This window comes from Sorex araneus, chromosome 4, assembly GCF_027595985.1.
Source record: "Sorex araneus isolate mSorAra2 chromosome 4, mSorAra2.pri, whole genome shotgun sequence".
NCBI classification, from domain to species: Eukaryota; Metazoa; Chordata; class Mammalia; order Eulipotyphla; family Soricidae; genus Sorex; species Sorex araneus.
This window is the reverse complement of record NC_073305.1, coordinates 92,645,594-92,666,232: the sequence shown is the minus strand read 5'-3', so window position 1 is coordinate 92,666,232 and position 20,639 is coordinate 92,645,594. Positions and strand designations below refer to the sequence as shown.

Here is a 20,639-nt window from a genome sequence, read left to right as displayed (position 1 = left end):
GGTTTCTGTCAATGCCAAAGAGAGAGTTCATAATGTTCACACAATAAATACCAATAAAGTAACACACTATTGCCTGACATTAGTAAACTGAAATATTCAAAAGCTCTCTCAGAAGTAAAATTTAACCTCTCTTCTTTTTCTCTAGTCCTGCTTGAAAGTTGAAACCAAACTTTCAAACAACCAAAGAAAAATTGCTTCTATCCTAGAATATGTATCTATTAACAAAACATTTTTATATTTAATACTTGAATAAATTCTAGAATCATGACAATTAAGTGTTATACTTTATGAGGTATATGTATACTTGTGTGTATAACTTTATATTTTACTTGTATATGTGTGTATATATAAAAATGCATTTGAATTGTACTGCATACAGACCTTTTTTTTCCTTAGTATAGTAAGATTTTCTTAGTATATAAATTTCCTTCTGATTAAATTTAAATTAGGGAACTACCCCAGCAAAGATTTCTCCAAAACACTGCTCCTTGCAAGTAGGTATTTGGATATGTTGAAACTGGGAGCAAGCCTAGTTGCAAGTATTGTCATGTTACAGACTTCTTTAAAGCATCATAAGAATTAGTGAGACCAACTGATAAATTGTTTCCCTTAGGCTGAATTCTTGATTGACAAGAAATGTGAGCTATCATTAACAACTTTGTAATTGCGAATCTAATGATATTTATTTACTTTTTAAGAATAAAAAGGAAGAAGGAAGAAAGGAAGGAAGGAAGGAAGGAAGGAAGGAAGGAAGGAAGGAAGGAAGGAAGGAAGGAAGGAAGGAAGGAAGGAAGGAAGGAAGGAAGGAAGGAAGGAAGGAAAAAAAGAAATGCGAACTATTTTGGGGTTAGAGTTATAGTACAGAGGACGGGGCACTTGCCTTGTATGTGACCGATGCTTTTTCAGTCTAGGCAACTCATGTGGTCCCCTGGGCCTGCCAGGAGTGATCCTTGAGTGCAGATCAGGAGTAAATCCCAAGCACTGGTGTATGTGCCCCTCTGCAAAAATGTGAGCTGTTGGTCAAATTTTGTGAGTTCATTCTGATAGTATTTACAAGTTTCTAGTGCAGCAGTTTTTTTTTTTAAATGAACAAACAACACGATATAGTGAGTCATACTTATTCAGATTCCAGTATGTCAAATGGGAGCCAAATTCATGTTGCTTCAGACCAGTCAAAATCACATTGTTCCTTTTTTGCTGTACATTCAATTACGGAAGTCCTAATGTAAATTTAGTTCTAGGGAAGCAAAAGTATAGTATTTCTGTTACAGAATATCTACCTATAAAATCTCTTTTATAAAATACTTCTCCCCAATTGACGTTACTGTCTGTTATATCCAAACCCTTTCATTTTCCACGTCCCAGCCAATCTAAGCAATAATTCAAACAAAGTTTGCAACAAAGTTTAAGTTGTAGATTTTTATAAAGCCAATGAGGTGACATGGAGAACTAGAACTGATTTAATTTAATCACCACAAAAAATTACCAGATGAGGACTGGAGAAATAGCACACGTTTAAGGCACCTTCATTGCTTGAGGCTGAATTCTGGCAACTGAAATAGTCCCTCTAGGCGGGAGTAATGCTTGAGCCCAGAGCCATGAATAAGTTCTGAGCATGGCTAGGTGTGCCTTCCCCTCCCTCTACCTCCATTTTTGGATGAATATATGGTATATTGCATCAATTTAAAATTTTTTCGAACAGAACACCTGAGGCCAGAGAGGACAGCTTGCAGAGTGCTCGCCTTGCAGTTGCCATTTGTTTGATCCCGGCACCCTGCACGTTCCGAGCTTCACCAGGAGTGAGCCATCAAAAAGTCTTTAGTAAAATTAAAGTCCTAGATTATTTTTGCGAAAGCAAATAACTTTTCAGTGTGCAAATAAAAAATGAAATGAGGGGCTGGAGTGATAGCACAGCGGGTAGGGCGTTTGCCTTGCACGCGGCTGATGCGGGTTCGATTCCCAGCATCCCATATGCCCCCTGAACACGGCTAGGGGTAATTCCTGAGTGCAGAGCCAGGAGTGATCCCTGAGCATCGCTGTGTGACCCAAAAAAGCAAAAAAAAAAAAAAAAAGAATATTAATATTTTGATAAAGCTACACTTCCCCTCAAATCAACACATGGTTCATTACATTGAAATGTAATGAGTAAGATATTTTGTGTCAATGTATTCTTCCATTGTCACTTTAAAAATTATTGAAATATTGGAATACTGTATGACTGAAACCCAAGCACGAACAGCTTTGTAAAAAAAAAAAAGTAAAATAGAATTCAATTTGCTCGAGCGGGCACCAGTAACGTCTCCATTTGGAGATTTGTTTTTACTGTTTTTGGCATATCAAATACACCACGGGGAGCTTGCCAGGATCTGCCGTGCGGGCAGGATACTCTTGGTAGCTTGCCGGGCTCTCCGAGAGGGGCGGAGAAACCGAACCCGGGTCAGCTGCGTGCAAGGCAAACGCCCAACAGCTGTGCTATCTCTCCAGCCCAAAATAAAATTAAAAAAAAATTTATGGGCTGGGGATGTGGAGCAGTGGTAAGGGTAGTGTCTTGTATGTATGCTGCCCTAGAATTGATCTCTGGCGCTGCGAAAGAGAAAGTACCTATCAGTTTGGATAGTTTTATAAGTAGGTTGTTGGATTATAGCTCTAATCATTTCAGGTTTGACATTGGGTTGCCCTTTCTGCTCCCACAGAGAGCTTAGGTGGAGTTATACCCACCACAGTGCTCCTGAGGCACATCCAATTCTATCAGGGCACTCCCAATCCTGTGTGTTTATCTTTAATCTCTTCTTTGTGTTCTTCTTCCCCTACCAGTTAATCACAAATATCTCCAAATCAGAGTGTAACTTGTAAAGTCAAACCTTCTGATGACTCTGGATTTTGTATATGTAAGTGAAATATTGCTTTTCTCTTTCCTTTATATCCTCTGCATAGTTTATTTTAGAGTAATTCATTTTTTTCTATAGACACAGGAAGACAATACTTTGCTTTTATAACATGGGAATTGACTCTGAATAATATTTACACCTGGACATCTGTCATATTTACTTAAGCCGCACTTGCCCTTATATTGACCTTGTTTCCTGACACCCAAAAAGGTGACTCCCACCGAGGAACTTAGATGGGCAAGTTTTAAGCTACCCTGGCTTTGAAAGGGACAGCCTGAGAGCCATAAAAGTATGGTAATTTAAGAGCATGATCATGGAAGACAATCTGTCACAACACACAAAAATAACTTGGTAAGGACCCTTATCAAGTTAGGGAACGTTAACCCTTAGTTAGGGAAAACTAATGTGGCCTGAGGGCTGTTGTCTGGGCTATAGAGAGATGTCCCCAGGAAAAGCCACCCTTTAAACTTAATCTAGGGTCTACATAAAAGCCTCTATCTCTATTCATATAAAATGACTAGAAATATTATAAAGTAAATTTAATAATTCTATAGATTACCATCAAAAGGAGAAAGTAAATGAATTCCAGCCTTGGGCGGATCCCCTAGTAGGAATCCAGAGTGCTGGAGCCCCAGATGTCTATGCTTGGGTTTATCTGCTAGAACTTCCCTGAAGGAAGGGCTTTACATCTGTTCCTTGTTTGTGTTAATGTTCAGCCACACCTGTGTAATTGTTGCCTCCCAACATTTCACAAACCCTATAATAATACTGAGGGATTTGGATAAACAGTCATTGACTAGTCCTTCTCCTGAGGGGAGAGTCATTTGGCCCCGAATACACCAAGAGACTCCAGGTCACCGCGGGATGGTGAGGACCAGTAGATGTTAACTTTTCCAAAGTGTGCATCTACTGCAGAAAACTGTGGTTCATTTGTGGAAAACCGTGAGTCCACAGTTGGACTGGCTATTTTCTACTTCTACTCTTATTGTCTCTTTTGTTCTATGCCCAAAGGACTAATTACTATTATTGATTATAGTTTCTTTGTATTGTCTTCCTTTGAGGTTTCATTAAGAGGGGATATTCAAGGGGATGGGGAAGGAAGATTTTTATATCCCTGTTTTTATTCCTTCACCACCCATTTTCCTGCTGGATTACACGGGCTATAGTCCGTCTTCTTTAGGCCCTAGTTTATGAGGTAGGTATACAATTTACTTGTTCTTTTGTTAGTGGTTTCCTTTCTTCACCTCCTTTGGTCTGGAGATGTACTAGGTAATATCAGTCGTGATTGTTCTTTATTAAATGTTGGTTGTGGGGCCGGAGCGATAGCACAGCGGGTAGGGCATTTGCCTTGCACGCAGCCGACCTGGGTTCGATCCCCGGCATCCCATATGGTCCCCCAAGCACCGCCAGGAGTAATTCCTGAGTCCAAAGCCAGGAGTAACCCCTGAGCATCGCTGGGTGTGACCCAAAAAGCAAAATAAATAAATAAATAAATAAATAAATAAATAAATGTTGGTTGTGAAGGTCACACCAGCCAGTGCTTAGGGGCCACCAGTTATTCTCAGCAGTGCTAGGAGGCGAGGCAGTGCTGAGGATCAAATCCCTGGTCTTGAAATCATTTGCGACATCCCTGACCCCTACCTAATGCTTCTTTAACCCAGTGTACCCTTTATTTCATTCTTGGATTCTGACTTACACAATTGCTAAATATTATAGTGTATTCTAAATAAAGTCTTAAGTTTAGCTCAGTATTTGTTAGGTAATATTTCATAGTATTTTTTAAAATGTACACAAGAACTTTAAACACATTGGATTGTAATATTTCTTGCCTTAAAATATAAGGCAGGGCTGGGGAGGTAGTCTAGTGGGTAAGGAGCACAGATGAGCCCCCCCACAGCCCTGCCAGATGTGATCCCTGAGCATAGCGTAAGCCCAGAGTAGTTGGGTGTGACCTCCCCCTCCCCCAAGCCCCAAAGCAAGCCAAATGTAACCGTTTATATACTTTTTTTGGTCCCCAAAGTGGTTCTCAGGGGACCTAAGAGCCGTATGTGATTCTTGGCCAACCAGAGCCCAAGGATGTGTTGCTGCTCCAATTCTGTGCTGGGAAGCACCAGGACAAAACCAGTGGTCTAAGAGGCCATGATACCAGGGATAAAAGTTGGATAGGGTGCATGCAAGGAATGTGCCTAACCTCTCTGGCACTATCATTTCTAGTGAAAATATTCTGTGTTGGGGCCGGAGCGATAGCACAGCGGGTAGGGCGTTTGCCTTGCACGCGGCCGACCCGGGTTCGATCCCCAGCATCCCATATGGTCCCCCAAGCACTGCCAGGAGTAATTTCTGAGTGCAAAGCCAGGAGTAACCCCTGAGCATCGCTGGGTGTGACCCAAAAAGCAAAAAAAAAAAATATTCTGTGTTGTCTTTGAAACACTAATATGATAGCCTGAGGTATTATAAACTAGGGTTCCAATGACTTGGGGGAGATTGTTGGGGTAACACGCTTGGGATCATACCTTGGGTGCTCAAGGGACCCAGCTGTGCCAGGGATGGGACTGGGTGGGTCCCACAGTGGCCACATGCAAGGAAGGTTCACCTCCTGTTCTCTCCAGCCCAGTGTGAAAGTTTCTATAATACATGTCTTAGTTAACAGGGGCCGAGGGATCATTTCCGGGGAGTCCTGACCAAACGGGACAGTGGCAGAAAAGTATATCTTACTATTCGCTATCTGTGTTTTTCTTCTGTGCTCCCTATTTTACTTGGCAGGAAACTGAATTACCAAGACTAAAGTTTCTAAAATTAAGTTTATATATTCACCTAATTACTTAATACCTACTTTAGTTATCTTCAGTTATGTGAGGGTGTTTCTGTGAATATACTTAAAAAAAAAATCTACTTTTAAAATATGGTAGCAGTTAATGCTATTTCTGGCTTTTCAGTCCATTACTGCATTTTCCCTGCTGGGCAGCTATGCTAAGTGTGTCCAAGGAGGTAAACAGAAGCATTCTGGATGATTTCTTAGCCATTTAATTATCATGACACTTCCAGAATAATGGGGGGGGGGGGGGAGAGGGGCAGAGCACTGGGCCACACTTCAGAGCTGAGGGACCATTCCTGCTGTGCTCAGTAGTGACCCCTGGTGGTTCCCAAGCCATTTTGCTACAAATCCGTTGTGAGAAATAAATCTGTACCTCAGGAGGTCATGCATGAATCTTAAGTCTATTTTAATTTCTAAGTTTCATTTTTCCCTTAAAAGACAAGAGTTGTCTAAATTAATCTATAAAGATCACCATTTTGGAACATATAGCTTAGTGTAATTTGCCTTAGAAGCACAAGGTCCTGCTGGGAAATCACAGTATTTAACAGGATTCCTCGGTCCCTCTCCGAGAGCCTGGCAAGCTCCCCGTGCTGTATTAGATATGCCAAAAACAGTAACAAGAAGCCTCACAATTAAGATGTTACTGGTGCCTGTTCAAGCAAATCAATGAACAACAGGATGACAGTGCAGTGCAGTTTGTGCTCTAATGACAACGGGTCGACTGCTACTTTTAAGAGAAATGAGAAACTGCACAGCAATATGCAAGTGTTCGTGTAACAGATAGTTCTACCATTTACCATTTAACCTGTTGGCTTAGAAAATGTCTACAGAACTGGCTTAACCCATTGAATGTTTTCCTTTCAAGATTCTGTTTAGGCTAAATCATCCCAAATACAGAAAACTGATACTCTATAAGTTGAAACTAGGTAATGCACCATATGTGGTAGAAACTACTTAAAACTTTTTCAATTGTACTTTGAAAAACTTTACTGAAAGTTAAGTTGCCTTTAGAAGCTTTACTTTCCTCATTGAAACTTTTCACAGAATCAGAGTGCCAATATTCCTCCACATAATCCTTTGGACAATGCCCTCGAGCCCTGTTCTGTAAAAACTGAACAAATTTATGCTCCACTTCCTTTTGATTAGTCCCTTTAAATTACACTGCCTGGAAGTTTTTTGCATTATTGAAAGGACTAAGTCTGGGGATAAGAGCTTTCATGCCTTCTGCCCATACTATTAAAAGCCTAGTAATCAGCAGATGAGTTTGACAGTTCAAAACATCTCTGAGACTGAGATTCTAAAGAAAAGTTTGGACTCAAATTATCAATTGGCTGTTCTGGCAGCAGCAGAACAATTAATAGCATGCTCGGGCTGAATGCTTCTAGGCATAAAGATGCAAATGTATAGGAATAAGATATCCCTGGTCCTAGAAAAGTGGGGCATTAGGAGTAATAAATGAAGATTGCAGTGAGCTGCAAAATAACCAATGGTACATTTATTTCTAGGTTTTTCCTCAAACTAAGAGACTGCATTTTCTGGTTGATTCAGTAATCACATTACTTACATTTCAGCAACATTAAAGTTCCAATAGACAAACCTAATCAACTAGCCATTTTTTATACATCATGCTATTTAGGGATATTGTTATCCAAAACCAAGTAACCAAGTTTTAAAACAATATACGGTAACTTCTTGTATTTATCTCAACTCATATTTCACTTAAATTTTTCTTAGATATTAAGTGATCTTCCAGGATGTATCCTACTACAGGTTTTAATTTTTAGCACCATTATACAATCCAACATTGTAATAAAACTATTAGTCTTAAAAAGTATTTTTTCACTATTCATGACACCTCCTCATACACAATGCTATTCCATGGGGTATGTGACAACTGTCATTTACATCAAGCACACAAAATTACCGAGGAGGTTGTTTAAAAATGTTTAACTTGCCCTATTCACAAAAGATCTAAATCTAGAGAACCAAAGAGCCCCCACCCGTGTGCCCCACTTGTTGCTTTTGCCCTGACTCTAAGTCTCAAGATGGACTTTAATTATTCAGCTGGAAATGTAGTACATTCTTTAAGTACAAGGTAGATACCAAATTTTACTCGAATTTTGAACTTAACGCTAAAATTAAAAAAAGGCGACAGCCTTAATTATCCCCTTTAAATTAAAAATAGATAAGCAAAAGACTTCAGGCCACTGAACAAAATTTAGTAAGCCCTCATGTGCCAAATACTTACATTCAAACTAATTTCTAACAGTGTTTGATTTGCAAATGAAAGTTGCCCACAAACCAATAAACAATTATTAGAACCGAGCCACAAAGCCACTATATTGTTTATCCTCCGAATACTACACGTGGCTTAAAATTATCTAAACCTTTAAAATGATTTAAATTAAAATGGAAATAATGAAAAGCACTTTAATATTAAACAGCCTTCATGACCCTTACAAAATTTACCTACAAGGAGTTAACTAAGAACTAAAACACTAACTTCATTTTTAATCCTTCATTTGCTAGAAACAAAAAAAACTAAACAAGGACACTATATACAGGACCTCAAATGGCATTATGTGAACTACAATTCATCCAGTTTTCTACAAGTTAACCTTAAGCAAAACAATTTCAATGATAAATTGCATTTCATTATTTATTTAGATGTTTAAGCTCTCGCACTAGATTTTTACAAGCTGGTGAACACTGACAATTATTTCTCCCACAGAACTACAACCACACATTCCCAGACAGTATAAATATATGGTTGAACTAACATTAATACACATCACCATTTTATCAATTACATAATAAAACAAATTATCAAGTATCCAAATATTAAGTTACACAGCTCAAAAGGCATATAAAATATTAGATATATCCTCAATTCATTAGCAGAAACCCACTTTTTTTTGCAAGAGGTTGGGAAAAAAAAATCACACTTCAAACAAAAATAAGTTGGTAAACAACTTCAGATAAGTATGAAAAAAATCAAAGTCAGAAAATTTTACGATTAAGAATTGTTTCAGCTACAACAAAGCATCTCTAAGGGGGAAAAAAAACCCTAAATTAAACAGCATATTCTACATGTTCTGCACAAGACAAAGGCAATAGTTTACTAAAAATACTTAATAGCTCCCCCCTCCTGTTCTCTTTTTTTCCAGGCCCTCCCTGTTAAGTTGCACCCCAAAGTGCAAACAATAAAATAAACTGTAAGGCTTTTTTTGTCTGGAGACATTAAAGACATGTGCTTCTGTACAATGCAGATTTCAAACTGGAGGTTTTCCATAACAGCACAAAATGAGATTTATAGAAAAACCCTAATCACTCTAAGACTTGGCTAAAAAAGAAAAAAAAAGTTGCACAAACCTGATGTATACTGGTACGAATGTGGGAGATGTAAACATAAAGTGAGCAGGCAAATAACCTTATCCTCTACTCTCTATGTTTGAAATGACTGAAGGAATAAACCACATAAGGTCTAGAGTGTTCATAGTTCCTGGGATTTTAGTTCTGTATGATACTAAAAATATACAAGTATTGTGCTGGGTGTTTTGGCACCTAATCTTTCTAAATTTCTTATATATTGATAAAATTCTGGCCTGGGAAGATTTAAAGACATTATTCAATACTGCATGATTTCAGGAAAGAATCGGTACAAACAATAAGCACATCTTAAATGCTGAGTAGCAAGAATCTTTTTTGCTAATTGTCCAAATAGGTTGATCATAAGCCAAATACAGAGGATGCAATTCTGTCAAGCTTGTGGACTGGTGAAACTGCTTTCCATGGAAGCTTCATTAGACTATTCACCAAGCCAACATGTTGGCCAGTACGTGTGACAAATTAGGTCCTATCTCAAGTTCCATTTCCAAGGCAATGGCATCAGGCACCCCAGTTTTATTGAATGCAACAATTGTTCCTATGACCATTTGAGTCTTTGAAGCGCAGCCGCATTTTAGGACGGTACTTCTCCAAATACAAAAGTTGCTTGCTGTTAAAAGCTCCACGCCGCTTTCTGGGGAGGGGGAAGAAAAAGTGAACAAATTTCTTGAGTAATCAGAAGTAAAAACTCTGTCATAATATTTATTGTATCTCAGGCTCCTTTCCTGCACCATTTCATCTTTTGATGAGTATGTTGTGACAATGCAGAATTAAGACCAGCAGATTTTGTAAACACCAAGTGCAGTACAAAGTTATTTTCTAAATTTAATATAAATCAAAACTTTAAAACAAGACAAATAAGTTTATGGCAATTAAATCAGAAGGTTGCATCTGGTGGCAAGGTGACTACAAAAGGTATGCAGACACTTCCCAAGGTGATCAAACTACTCTAAATTATAATAGACTAATTTACTTCGTTTTTCTATTGTCAACTCCATTACCTTGAGACCTGTGCATTTCATCGCACATTAACTATCTCAATAAAAATCAAAAATAAAATAATGTAAAGTATTATTATTGGCTTAAAGTTTTGATAATATGAGCCATCTACACGAAGGTGAAAAGTAAAGACCCTTATTTCCTGGTTTTTATTTTTTTAAAAATAAAAGGGTCATACAAGATGTTGGAAAACTGTATGATTACATTCAGTGATACTTACTGTCTAATGAACTGTACTGCATCTTCGTATTTCATCCCACCTTCAATTAATGCTAGAGCAACAAGTACTGGAGCTCTGATAAAGAAAGAATCTTTTTAAGTTTTTTTTTTTTCAAAACCCAATACTGAACAAACCAATACTTCAAAACATTCCTAATCCCAAATTAGTCTTATCTATGACATTTCTATGTGGAATACTTGTAGTACATGCTAGGTATGTAATAAATAAATAAAATTCCCAGCAGTTTCATAGCAAACACATTTCATCTATGAAGACTTGCCCCTGACACCACCCATGAATTTACACTTTATTCTTTACCAAGTAACAGTTGAGGATGAGTGTCCCATACCTCTATCACACCCAGAACATGTTAGTTACACCTGAACTAATGTATTTTCTATTGTATCTACATAATCTTTTAGTTCAAGAAGTAACTTTACTGGAGTTTTCAACAGAATCAAAAGATAATTAAACTGGTTTAAGAAAATTCTCTTACCTGCCAAGGCCTGCAACACAATGAACAGCAATGCAACAACCAGGTTCTTCTCGAAATTTAATTTTTACAAGACTTAGCCAGTCATCAACAATCTGGTTGGATGGTGGTGCACCATCATCAAAAGGCCAATCCTAAAAGTGAAGAATTTTAAGAAATTTTAATACAAACACCAAACAAATAACTACAATTTCAAGTACCTTTTAAACTAAAAAGGTATAGAATCATGAGCCTACACACAACTAATACGTACTAGAACATGGATGCCTTCTTTCTCCACGAGTGTAGTGTCATAAGTTGCTTCACATACTCTTACTATTGTGGTAACTCCATACTTCTTAAGTTCCTGGGTAAAACATACATTAAAGAATAAGTAAAAATATTTATGACTGTTAACAGTTTGCTGGTTAACAAAACAGCATCATTATCTTTCTTTAGCTTTAGGGTTAGAACTAAGGGACTTACATATGCAGGACATGTGTCTACCACGGAGACTAACACATCTTTGTCATAACTGGGCTAGCATAAAAACAAAACAAAAAAACAAAACACAGACACACATTTACAATGAATCCAGTCATGATAACTAAAGCACTACACTGGAGCAATAACACAGCAGATAGGGCGTTTGCCTTGCACAGGGCGAACCCGGGTTCAATTCCTCCGGGAAGCTATCGAGAGTATCGCGCCTGCCCGGCAGAACCTGGCAAGTTATCCGTGGCATACTGGATATGCCAAAAACAGTAATAGTAAGTCTCTCACTGGAGACATTACTGGTGCTCCCTCAAGCAAATCGATGAACAAAGGGACCATAGTGCTAAGACAGTGCTACAGTGCTAACTAAAGCTTTAAGAGGATTAGAACACAGTTCAGATAAATAGAACACAAGTAACTAATCTGATTTGACTCAATCACATAATTCTTTAAACATCTGCTCATTACGTTTTGTAATCATAATAATAAAAAAAACCTTAAAAAGAAGCTGGAGACTAGATCTAGAATAGTTTGGCTCTTCATATGTCAGGCCCAGGTTTAATCCACAGCATTGCCAAAACAAAACAAAATAAACCCCCCTAAATTCCCTAGAACATGTAAAAACTGCATATAACATTTAAAACAGAAATACTTAGAAATCAGTTAGACTCCAACAGAATAAAAACAAAATTAAATTATTTCCTTATAATCTGTGAGGTCTATTTGTTGCTCCTGAGCATCAGCAGTAACATATATACGCATGTTCAAGTAATATTAAACACTAGTGGATTCTAAGCATCAAAGTTGGGTTGAAGACACAAGCTGACACTCAAGTTTACAGTATTAAAACAGATTAAAAAAAAACCCTCAACTGACAGCCTTCAACCTATCTACTGCAAAATAAAAGAAAGCTATACTGTTCACATATGAACTTAGTAAGTAAACTCTGCTACAGACATTAATTCATATATCCAAGCTCAAACATTTGTTCTCTGCGAAGTGCATAAACATCTTCTCCTTCAAAGAAACCAATTATTTCATTTCTGGAAATCAGAACTTTAAACATATCCATGTCAAAATCCTGATAGTATCATTGTTAGATATAAAATACATCTATTAAAAAGAAAAGAAAGGTAATAGAAAAAAGTATCAAACCTTACCTCTATGAATTTGTTTAAGGTCGCATTGGTTGGATTGTGTGTAATAAGAAATCTCATGTTCTTGTATGTGACTTCCACAGGAGCTGGGCGGTTCATTCGAGCCATGTTAATTTAGTTAAAAAACACTCAGTTATGAAAGAATTTTAAAAATTGGATACAGAAATGATGCAAAGAAACTGAGTCTACTTCAATATACTCCACTTGAAATTCCCAGTGCTTTGAGTAATGGAGTTGGGAGTAATGAGAAATGAACCTCCTAAACAAGAAGCAGCAACTCTTCAATCCAGTAATACTGAGGCAATAGAAAGGAAGTGCACTGAGGTTTACCCCATCCAGGTCAGAACTCTTGTAAAATGCTCTGTGGATTTCAATTCAACACTTCTGTGTCCAGGTTAACCACTCTTAATGGGGCTTCTTGGTGGAGTAGCAAGAATTCTGCAGTTCACTTGTCTGCATAGAGGTCGTGCTGTGCCTGGCAGTAATCTCCACTGCCCTTCAGAAACTCCATAAATGTGTGACCAAGAACACCACAGAACTGCTGTTTAAAAGAAAAAGAGAAAGAAAAAAAAAGTTGTTTTCCAATTCAAAAGAACAAATATACTCCTTTCCAATATATAAACGTGACTGTCTCACAGAATTCGGATCCAAGATAATGGCTTCTACCTACACTTATTATGAAAAATTTATTATGTTACCATCTTTTACAGATTTTCATTATACAAGTCTCCGAAAGTTAATGTATCAAGTATCCTGTTTATGAATCTTAAAGATTTCCTACTTTGCAACTCTAAGTGATTTGTGTGATACTACTTTTACCTTATAACAAAAATTTTATTCAACTTAAAGCTGAAATTACTGTGGATTTCTTAAGACCCTTTTAAGAATTCAGTTGTATGTTAACAGCAAACATCAAAACATTCACAGGCTATTTTTGGAATATATATACAAAAAGCACTGATGCCAGATATTAAGTTTCTAAGTAGACTGAAGTAACTTGTGTAGCAGGAGATATGAACAGCAGGCTATATTGTTAGGCTCTTAAGTGTCAGCCTGCAATGTAACTAATGCTTTATGTTTTCTACATTATTTGGTTAACTCGCTTAAGTAGTTAAGTCTCTTGATAGCTAAAAGTTTGAAAAATGCTGTATTTTGAGGATTATATGAAAATCTTGATCACAGAAAAAGAAGTCAAAATCATTTTTACGCCAAAACAAAGCAATTAGCCTCAGGAGGCATTGCTTAAAAGTTCATCTAGGAAGGAAGATAACTTTCATAATTTCAAATCGTTCGAATGAACCCTCAAGGTTGTTACTTCATCTACTTGCTTGTCAGGTTAAAAGTCAGTGACTTAATTACCACTAAGGCCTTTATTAGTGTATAGACTGCAGTAATCTGGCAACAACTTCAATTAATGCTTTCAGTTTATATCCTGAACATTACTCCCTTAGATAAAAAGTGTCCAACTATCTCTTCCAGCAGCTTTCATATGTATGAAAGAACTCGATCATTTGTGCGTGGTTAAAAGCAAATGACTCATTTCATAGGGGCCCTCCAGGCTGTTTTTTTCCAACTGGAAGATGATAGTGGGGAACAGTATTTCACACCCCTAGTCCCATATTTTACAGCTCAAGAAAGCTCCTTCCACCAAATCTAATTGATTCCGTGCAAGCAAGTTTCAGCAGGAAGCGCCGAAAGCAACAGAATCAACTGCTCCTTTTCCCCGAGTGGAGCCACCCAGCGGCTGGTTAAGCGCGTGTCTGGGGGAGGGGGCGGGGGGAAGGGGGAAGCAGTAATCCCGAACAAAAATTTTTCCCCCTTCGGGTCTCCTGTTAAAACTACTCATGATTGGCAGGTCGGAAACACCCCAAGAATCTCCACATCCGTCCCCCCACCTTCCGCTCAGGCTTAGGAACTGGATGCCGCGCAGAAATATACCCGGGGGAGAAAAGCGATTTCCGCGTAAGGCTGAAATCGGGCAGAGAGCCGCGGCCGGGCCATTAGAACCCGCGCGGCCGCCGGGTCCCACCCAGTCGGTGGGCGTCGGTTCCCGTCCGGAAGTTTGGCGGATGCACCTCGACTAGAGCATGTGTAAGACGCGGCTTCCTCTGGGGAAGGCGCTAACTCGACGGTTTCCCAACCGATTTACGGCCATCGAACCCAACTCGATGAGGTGTGGGGGGGGAGGGGAGGGCCAGGAGTTAAGAGCGGGAAGCACCGGCTCCGAACGTGGATCCCCAGCAGCGCGCCGGTTCTAAGCCCGGTGCCCAGAACAACTGAACGCTCCGGGGAGCGGCGGCGGAGGGGGCGCCAGCAAGCTCCAGAGTTCTGCTCTGCGTGGCCGCCCCCCCGCAACCCCCCCAGCCGGTTTGGGGATCCCGCGGGTGGAAGTCCACTCCGGTTCGGGCACCGTGCGGCCAGGAGTCGGGCCGCCGCGCCCGGGAGCCCCGTTGCTCTGGGAGCCAAGGTCGCCGTGGCCGTTTCCAAGGAGCGAGGACAAGCCCCGACTTGTTCCCTGGTCCCGGGAGCCCCGCGCCGGGCGTGAAGAGCGGCCGGAAGGGCTCCAGTTCCCAGGTGGCGCCCGCGGGCGCCGGGCGGGGCGCGGGCCGCAGGGCGGGACGCCCGGCGCTCACCTCGCACCCGCCGGCCGGCTCCAGCCTCCGCAGCAGCGCCGCCGCCGCCGCCACCGCTCATCTGGGGGCGGGGGGTTCCGCGGAAATAAAACAGATCCCCTCCCCGAGGAGGGGGGCCCCCGCGACTGGGGCCCACGGCGGGGAGGGCCGGGAGCCGCCCGCGGCGCCCCGAGTCGGCGCCGCAATCACGGGGTTCGCGCCGCGCCTTCAGCCGGCCGCCGAGGCCATTTTGTCTGCGGCGCCCGGCCGCGGCGCCCCCGGGTGGGCCGAGCCGCCCCGCCTACCCCGCGCCCGCCCGGCTCCGGGCGGGGGGCGAGCCCGGCGCTGCCCGCGTCCCACCCGGCCCGGGCTACGTCTGCGGTTCCCGCGGGCGGGCCGGGCTGCGCGCGCCCTTGCGGCCGAACAAAGGGGCCTCGGCACGCCGCCTCCCCCGCTCGGCCGCCGCCGGACCCCGGGGCCCCGCGGCGGGCACAAAGCGGCTTCCGCGCCGCCCGCCAACCCCCCGACCCCGGGGGGCCCCCCCCCGCCGCCCGGACCCCGGCAGTCGCCTTCCCCCGCGGCCAGCGGCCCCAAGCCGGTCCCCCGGTTCCGCTCCCCTACGTCAGCACGGGGACCCCCCTGGCCCGGGAGGCCCGGGCGGGAGGCAGCGGGCGCCCGGGCTCCTAACAAAGGCGAGGACTCGGGGCGTGTGTGTGCGCTGGAGACGGGGGAGCTCGTGGAACCCCGGGCCGGGGGGCGGCGGCGGCACGACGGCTACTCACAGGAATATGTTTACTCATTGAAGATTGTGGCCTAATCATACAGTCGGTCCCGAGGCGGCGGCGACACAGGTGGTGGCAGCGGCGGCGGCGGCAGGGCAGGGGGCGGTGGTGGTGGTCGCGGGGCGGCGGCGGCGGTACGAGCGGCAGCGGGGGCACCAGACTCTACCATGCAGTGAGCGGCTCCGAGGAGAGCGCGTCGCCGAGCCGGCCCGCAGTCCCGGGAGCCAATGTACGCGCCCAGGCGCCCTTGCGTCACAAGCCCGCCCTTTTATAGCCCGAGTGACGTCGGCCGCCGCGCCCGCCAATCGGCGCCCGGGACTCGGGGCCCCCGCGCCCACGAGCGGGGGAGGAGGCCCGCCCCCACTCCCTCCTCCTCTTTCCTCCCCCCCCCCGCCCCCGCGGACGTCACCGCGCGGCGGCTGCCGCCGGTGTGAACCGGTTGATGAATGGCGAAGCGCCGAGGTGGGAGCATCTCCCCCGGGCGGGGGAGGGGAGGGGAGGTGGAAGCCGGGGGCGGGGAAGAAGCGCTCAGAGCCGGGGGTGGTTTGGCTCCTGCGACCGGAAGGAATCCGGAGGCTCACGCGGGTCCGGGGTGCGTGGTGGGGGAATCCCACCGAGGGCGGGGGGTGGGGGGGGCGGTGGGGGCACTGGTGTCGCAGGAAGTTTGCCTGCAACTTCGACCACAAAGAGCTTCGGGGCCGGAACGGGGGTCCCCGCGTGGACCCTGCGTGCTTCTGCCGGAAGCCAGAGCCGCCACCGTCGTTGCCAGCGGTTTACCTTGGCACCTGTGTCCCCTCCAAATCTCCGTCATCAAATATTTTTTGTCCCGCGACCGTGCTAAGCGGGGTGACTCAGTCCCTCTGCTGCCGCGGCCCCCGGCTGGGACGAGGCGGATCACTAGGAGCCCCGGGGGTGCGGGTGGGGGGGCCTGGCCGGCGCCGAGACGCAGCTCCGCAAACTTGTTCGGAGCCGCGGCGGCCGTTCCCCGGGCAGTCAGAGCGCGGGGTCGGGGCGGCTCTGGTCACGCCTCATCCTACGCCCGCCAGCGGCCGCCTCGGCTCCAGGGTGGCATTTCGAAATCCCACGCGGCCTTTGTGCTGATGTCCGCCTGATGGGTTGTGGGATCATGAAAGGTTAGGGGCCGCATCAAAGAAAGCCTCGTCCAACTTGCCACTCCGGGGCCCTCTCCAGACTGTCTCTCTGGCCAGAATTCCCTGCGCCGAAGCGCGAGCTTTCCTCCTGGTTCCTAACCAGAGTTGCTGTTGTGCCGTCCAGGGCGGCCAGCGCCCCCACCCCCCAGCCCCACCCCCACCCCCATCACAATCGCGCTGTGCCAACAATCAGCGCGAACCTGTCCTTTGCCACTGAAAACCCTTTCTTCTCTGCTTTCTGCAGGGAGACTGGAGCACGACTGTCTCCCAACACTGAGGCCTTTTGTTTACTGTTTTCATGGAGAGGGCTTTAAGGATCAAATTGTGTTCTCAGTATACTAAAGCATCTTAGGGTTTATTGGAACTGCTATTTAGAGACAGAATTTACGTACTTATTAAACTTTCTTGTAAACATACACTCTGGAGTTGGAGGGCTTTTGCTTTGGGGGGGAAAAAAAAGAATTGGGTCAGGCTTTTACAAAAAAAAAGGTCGATTCATTTGGATTTTAAAGAAAATTTGATATAAAATAGGACACGTTTGAATGCCTCTAAAATCAAAACGAAGGAGCTTGTTCCTCCACAAGTAACTTACAGTATTAAAAGTATTGTGACATGGAATGGGATTTCTCAAAAAGGTCAGGAAACTCAAATCAGAAAAATTTCTCCACCTAGAGTTAGTAGCTTTATTTACCTTTGACAGTATCAAGTAATTTAGGAAAACTTTTTACATAAAAATTAAAAACTTTTGTATGAGGCCCTGGAGGTGGTTCAGTATTAAAGCACTTGCCTGACTGTGAGATCCTGGGTTCAGTTTTCCTGGCCCACCAAAGCAAACCAAACACAGAAACTCTAGACTACAGGGGAGGTAATACAGCAGGGAGGGGTTTGACCTTGAATATGGTAGACCAGTATTGGATCTCAGGCATTTCATATGGCCCCTGAGCACAGAGCCAGGAATAAGTGCTGAGCAGGGCTTTGTGTGGCCCAAATGCCAAAAGAACCCTTCAAACTAAAATTAAACCAATTCCCCCCCCCCCATTTTTTTTTTAAAGGAAAACCGTTTGGCCTAGGAAATAAAGAGTTGAACCCATGCTTTTCATGCAGAAGACAAAGGTTTGTGTATATGACATGGTATGGTGTGAATATAGTTGGCAGTGACCCCAGCAATGAGCTAAGAGTAGCCTCCAGCTAGAAGTAAGTCTGGATCACTACAGGATGCAGTTCAAAAACCCAAACCAAAACCCTAATCTGGAATGGGCACTGGTGGAGAGATGGGTAAAAACGAAACACTGTATGACTGAAATGCAAACACCAAAGTTCCTAAGTTTGTAACTGTACCTCACAGTGATTCACTAGTAAAAATTTTTTTTAAAAACCCTAGTATGCATAAAAGTAAGTCAAAGTAATAACTACTTCACGGTGATTCACTAATAAATTTTTTAAAAATCCCTAATATGCATAAAACTAAATCAAAGTAATAACTGTGTAATGGGAAAAAAGTTTGCTGTATTGAGTTGGAGAGAGTTCAGGGGTTAAGGTCCTTAACCAGGTACTGTCATGCCTTGCATGAGACCCTGATTTGATCTCTACCATACATGATCCTCTAGGAGTGACCTCTGAACACAGTGAGGAGTGAGCCCTAAATCACAGGGTGTGACCCCAGACCCTCAAAGTAAGTCTTTAACAATTGGTGTTAAAAACAAATTGGCAGAATTAACATTATAGTGAAACTCCACCAACCCATGAAATGCTATCTTAACACTGGAAGGTGAGAGAGATAGTGCAAGGGTTAAGGCTCTTGACTTGCATTCCCCAGCACCACTTGATCTTCATCACTAAATGGAGTGACCCGCAGCAGAGTTGGGAGTAGCCCCAAAGGACTCCAATTTCCCCTCCCTTTCAGAAAAAGATCATTTTTGATTAGCTACTAGTACAGTGATACTAAATAGTTCTTTTACGACTTTTCAAAGCATGAATTTGGTAGGACAAGATCTATCATGGTATCATTGTCATCCCGTTCATCAATTTGCTAGAGCGGGTAACAGTAATGTCTCCTTTTGCCCTAGCCCTGAGATTTTAGCAGCCTTTCTTACTCGTCTTTCCCAAAGGTGTCACATTGGAGTCTCTTTCAGGGTCAGGGGAGTGAGACCCATCATTGTTACTGTTTTTGGCATATTGAATATATCATGGGGAGCTTGCCAGGCTCTGCCGTGAGCGATATTCTGCATCGCTTTCTTCTGGGACAAGATATAAATTCAGCAACTAGCATAGCCAAATTAGTATTAACCCGATTTCTTGTAGAACTTGTGATACAAGTTGTGTGCCCTGTGATCCAGAGATCCTGTAATTACCATAGGCAGTGGTTACTTGAATTAGATGCTCTTCAAGCTTGAAAAGCTGAGCTCAAACTATCAACTGGTGGTACTTTCAAACTTCTACTTTGAAAACCAGTTAAAGACTGAAGCACTAGAGAATTACTTTACTATTGAGAAGAGCCACCTCTTTAGATACAACTGGTCTTACCCATCAGCTTGCTAAATTCTCAGGTTGTTAAAGCTCAATCTCTCTGGCAACTGTCATGTTAATATGTGCCCCCAGGTCATTGCGGTTCACTGCTGTAGTGGCGTCTCCTTAGCGCAATTGGTTTAGGCCACTGACTTGAATCTTCTGATGCTGGGGATCAAACCCAGGGCTGCACACATGCAAGTACAATCCAGGTTAGATTCCCAGCATCCCATAGGGTCCCCTGAGTACCGCCAGGGGTAATTCCTGAGTGCAGAGCCAGGAGTGACCCCTGTGCATCCCTGGGTGTGATGAAAAGCAAAAAAAGAGAAAAGAAAAACTCCTCTGGTCTGGGGGCACAGATTATAGGTGATTTGCACTTGTAAATAAGCACCCACACTTATTTGCAGGGGTTTCTAGACTGAGTCAACAATTTCATACACAGGAGTCTAGACAGCCACCAAAAAGAAATGACCCCTAAAAGTCAATGAGAAAGAAGGCTTCTCCTGCTATAATTGGGGGTCCAGTTTCACTTTCAGTGACAGCCACCTCAGGAGAACATGCCTTTTTGCAAAGATACTTCATTTCTCTCCAAAAGAGAAAAGGCGGGGAAGGGGGTACTAGTGCTAGGTGCTCAGCCCAAATTCTACCTCATGTATATAAAATGCCCAGGATGCTGCAAAGTCACCACCATGTTTAGCAAAGCACAGTAATTTTGTACACTGCTCTACAATCCTTACAGGAGGGGAAGCAGTATCTAGAGCGGGGGTGTTCCTTCATATCGAAGCAGGTCTACAAGCAGCCCTAACCAAGATGACTAGAGAACTGTCCCAGTTAAACACATTTTGTGAGGTGGAAAGCACCAGGAAGTGAAGTTTAGTGTTTTGTTTTCTTCTTAGCAAAATACACTATTGAGCTTATCATGGTAGCCAGAACTTTTCATAAGAATATTCAGAATGGAAAGTATCATGCTAAGTGAAATGAGTCAGAAAGAGAGAGACAGACATAGAAAGATTGCATTCATCTGTGGAATATAGAATAACAGAGTAGGAAACTAACACCCAAGAACAGTAGAAATAAGTACCAGGAGGTTGACTCCATGGCTTGGAAGCTGGCCTCACATGCTGGGTAAAAGGCAGCTCAGATAGAGAAGGGAACA

At 43.3% G+C, this 20,639-nt stretch overlaps 2 protein-coding genes across 3 annotated transcripts; both read right to left on the bottom strand.

Moving 5' to 3' along the window:
• Nucleotides 1-7,176: 7,176 nt before the first annotated feature.
• PTP4A1 (protein tyrosine phosphatase 4A1) lies at nucleotides 7,177-12,574 on the bottom strand. 2 transcript variants are annotated; one of them, XM_004605878.3, is made up of 5 exons: nucleotides 12,437-12,574; nucleotides 11,056-11,148; nucleotides 10,806-10,936; nucleotides 10,310-10,384; nucleotides 7,177-9,724 (listed from the first exon to the last, which is right to left on the bottom strand). In XM_004605878.3, exons 1-5 carry the CDS (start codon nucleotides 12,539-12,541, stop codon nucleotides 9,607-9,609), a joined length of 522 nt encoding a protein of 173 aa, XP_004605935.1. In that variant the 5' UTR covers nucleotides 12,542-12,574; the 3' UTR covers nucleotides 7,177-9,606. The 2 variants fall into 2 exon arrangements, with proteins under 2 accessions (XP_004605935.1, XP_054992352.1); XM_055136377.1 differs by having other exon boundaries at nucleotides 7,177-9,720.
• A 261-nt stretch (nucleotides 12,575-12,835) lies between these two features.
• Nucleotides 12,836-15,960, bottom strand: LOC129404292 (uncharacterized). Its single transcript, XM_055136378.1, has 2 exons — nucleotides 15,828-15,960; nucleotides 12,836-12,974 (listed from the first exon to the last, which is right to left on the bottom strand). Exons 1-2 carry the CDS (start codon nucleotides 15,864-15,866, stop codon nucleotides 12,879-12,881), a joined length of 135 nt encoding a protein of 44 aa, XP_054992353.1. The 5' UTR covers nucleotides 15,867-15,960; the 3' UTR covers nucleotides 12,836-12,878.
• Between the last annotated feature and the right edge of the window lie 4,679 nt (nucleotides 15,961-20,639).

Coding starts and splice junctions, on each gene's coding strand:
- PTP4A1 (XM_055136377.1), bottom strand. CDS start 12,541: ATGGCTCGAATGAACCGCCCAGCTCCTGTGGAAGTCACATACAAGAAC. Junction 11,149..12,436: donor CCTTAAACAAATTCATAGAG/GTAAGGTTTGAT, acceptor TGTTTTACCCAG/GAACTTAAGAAGTATGGAGT. Junction 9,721..10,309: donor GCAGTACAGTTCATTAGACA/GTAAGTATCACT, acceptor CTCCCCAGAAAG/CGGCGTGGAGCTTTTAACAG.
- LOC129404292 (XM_055136378.1), bottom strand. CDS start 15,866: ATGATTAGGCCACAATCTTCAATGAGTAAACATATTCCT. Junction 12,975..15,827: donor CAATGAGTAAACATATTCCT/GTGAGTAGCCGT, acceptor TCTTTTAAACAG/CAGTTCTGTGGTGTTCTTGG.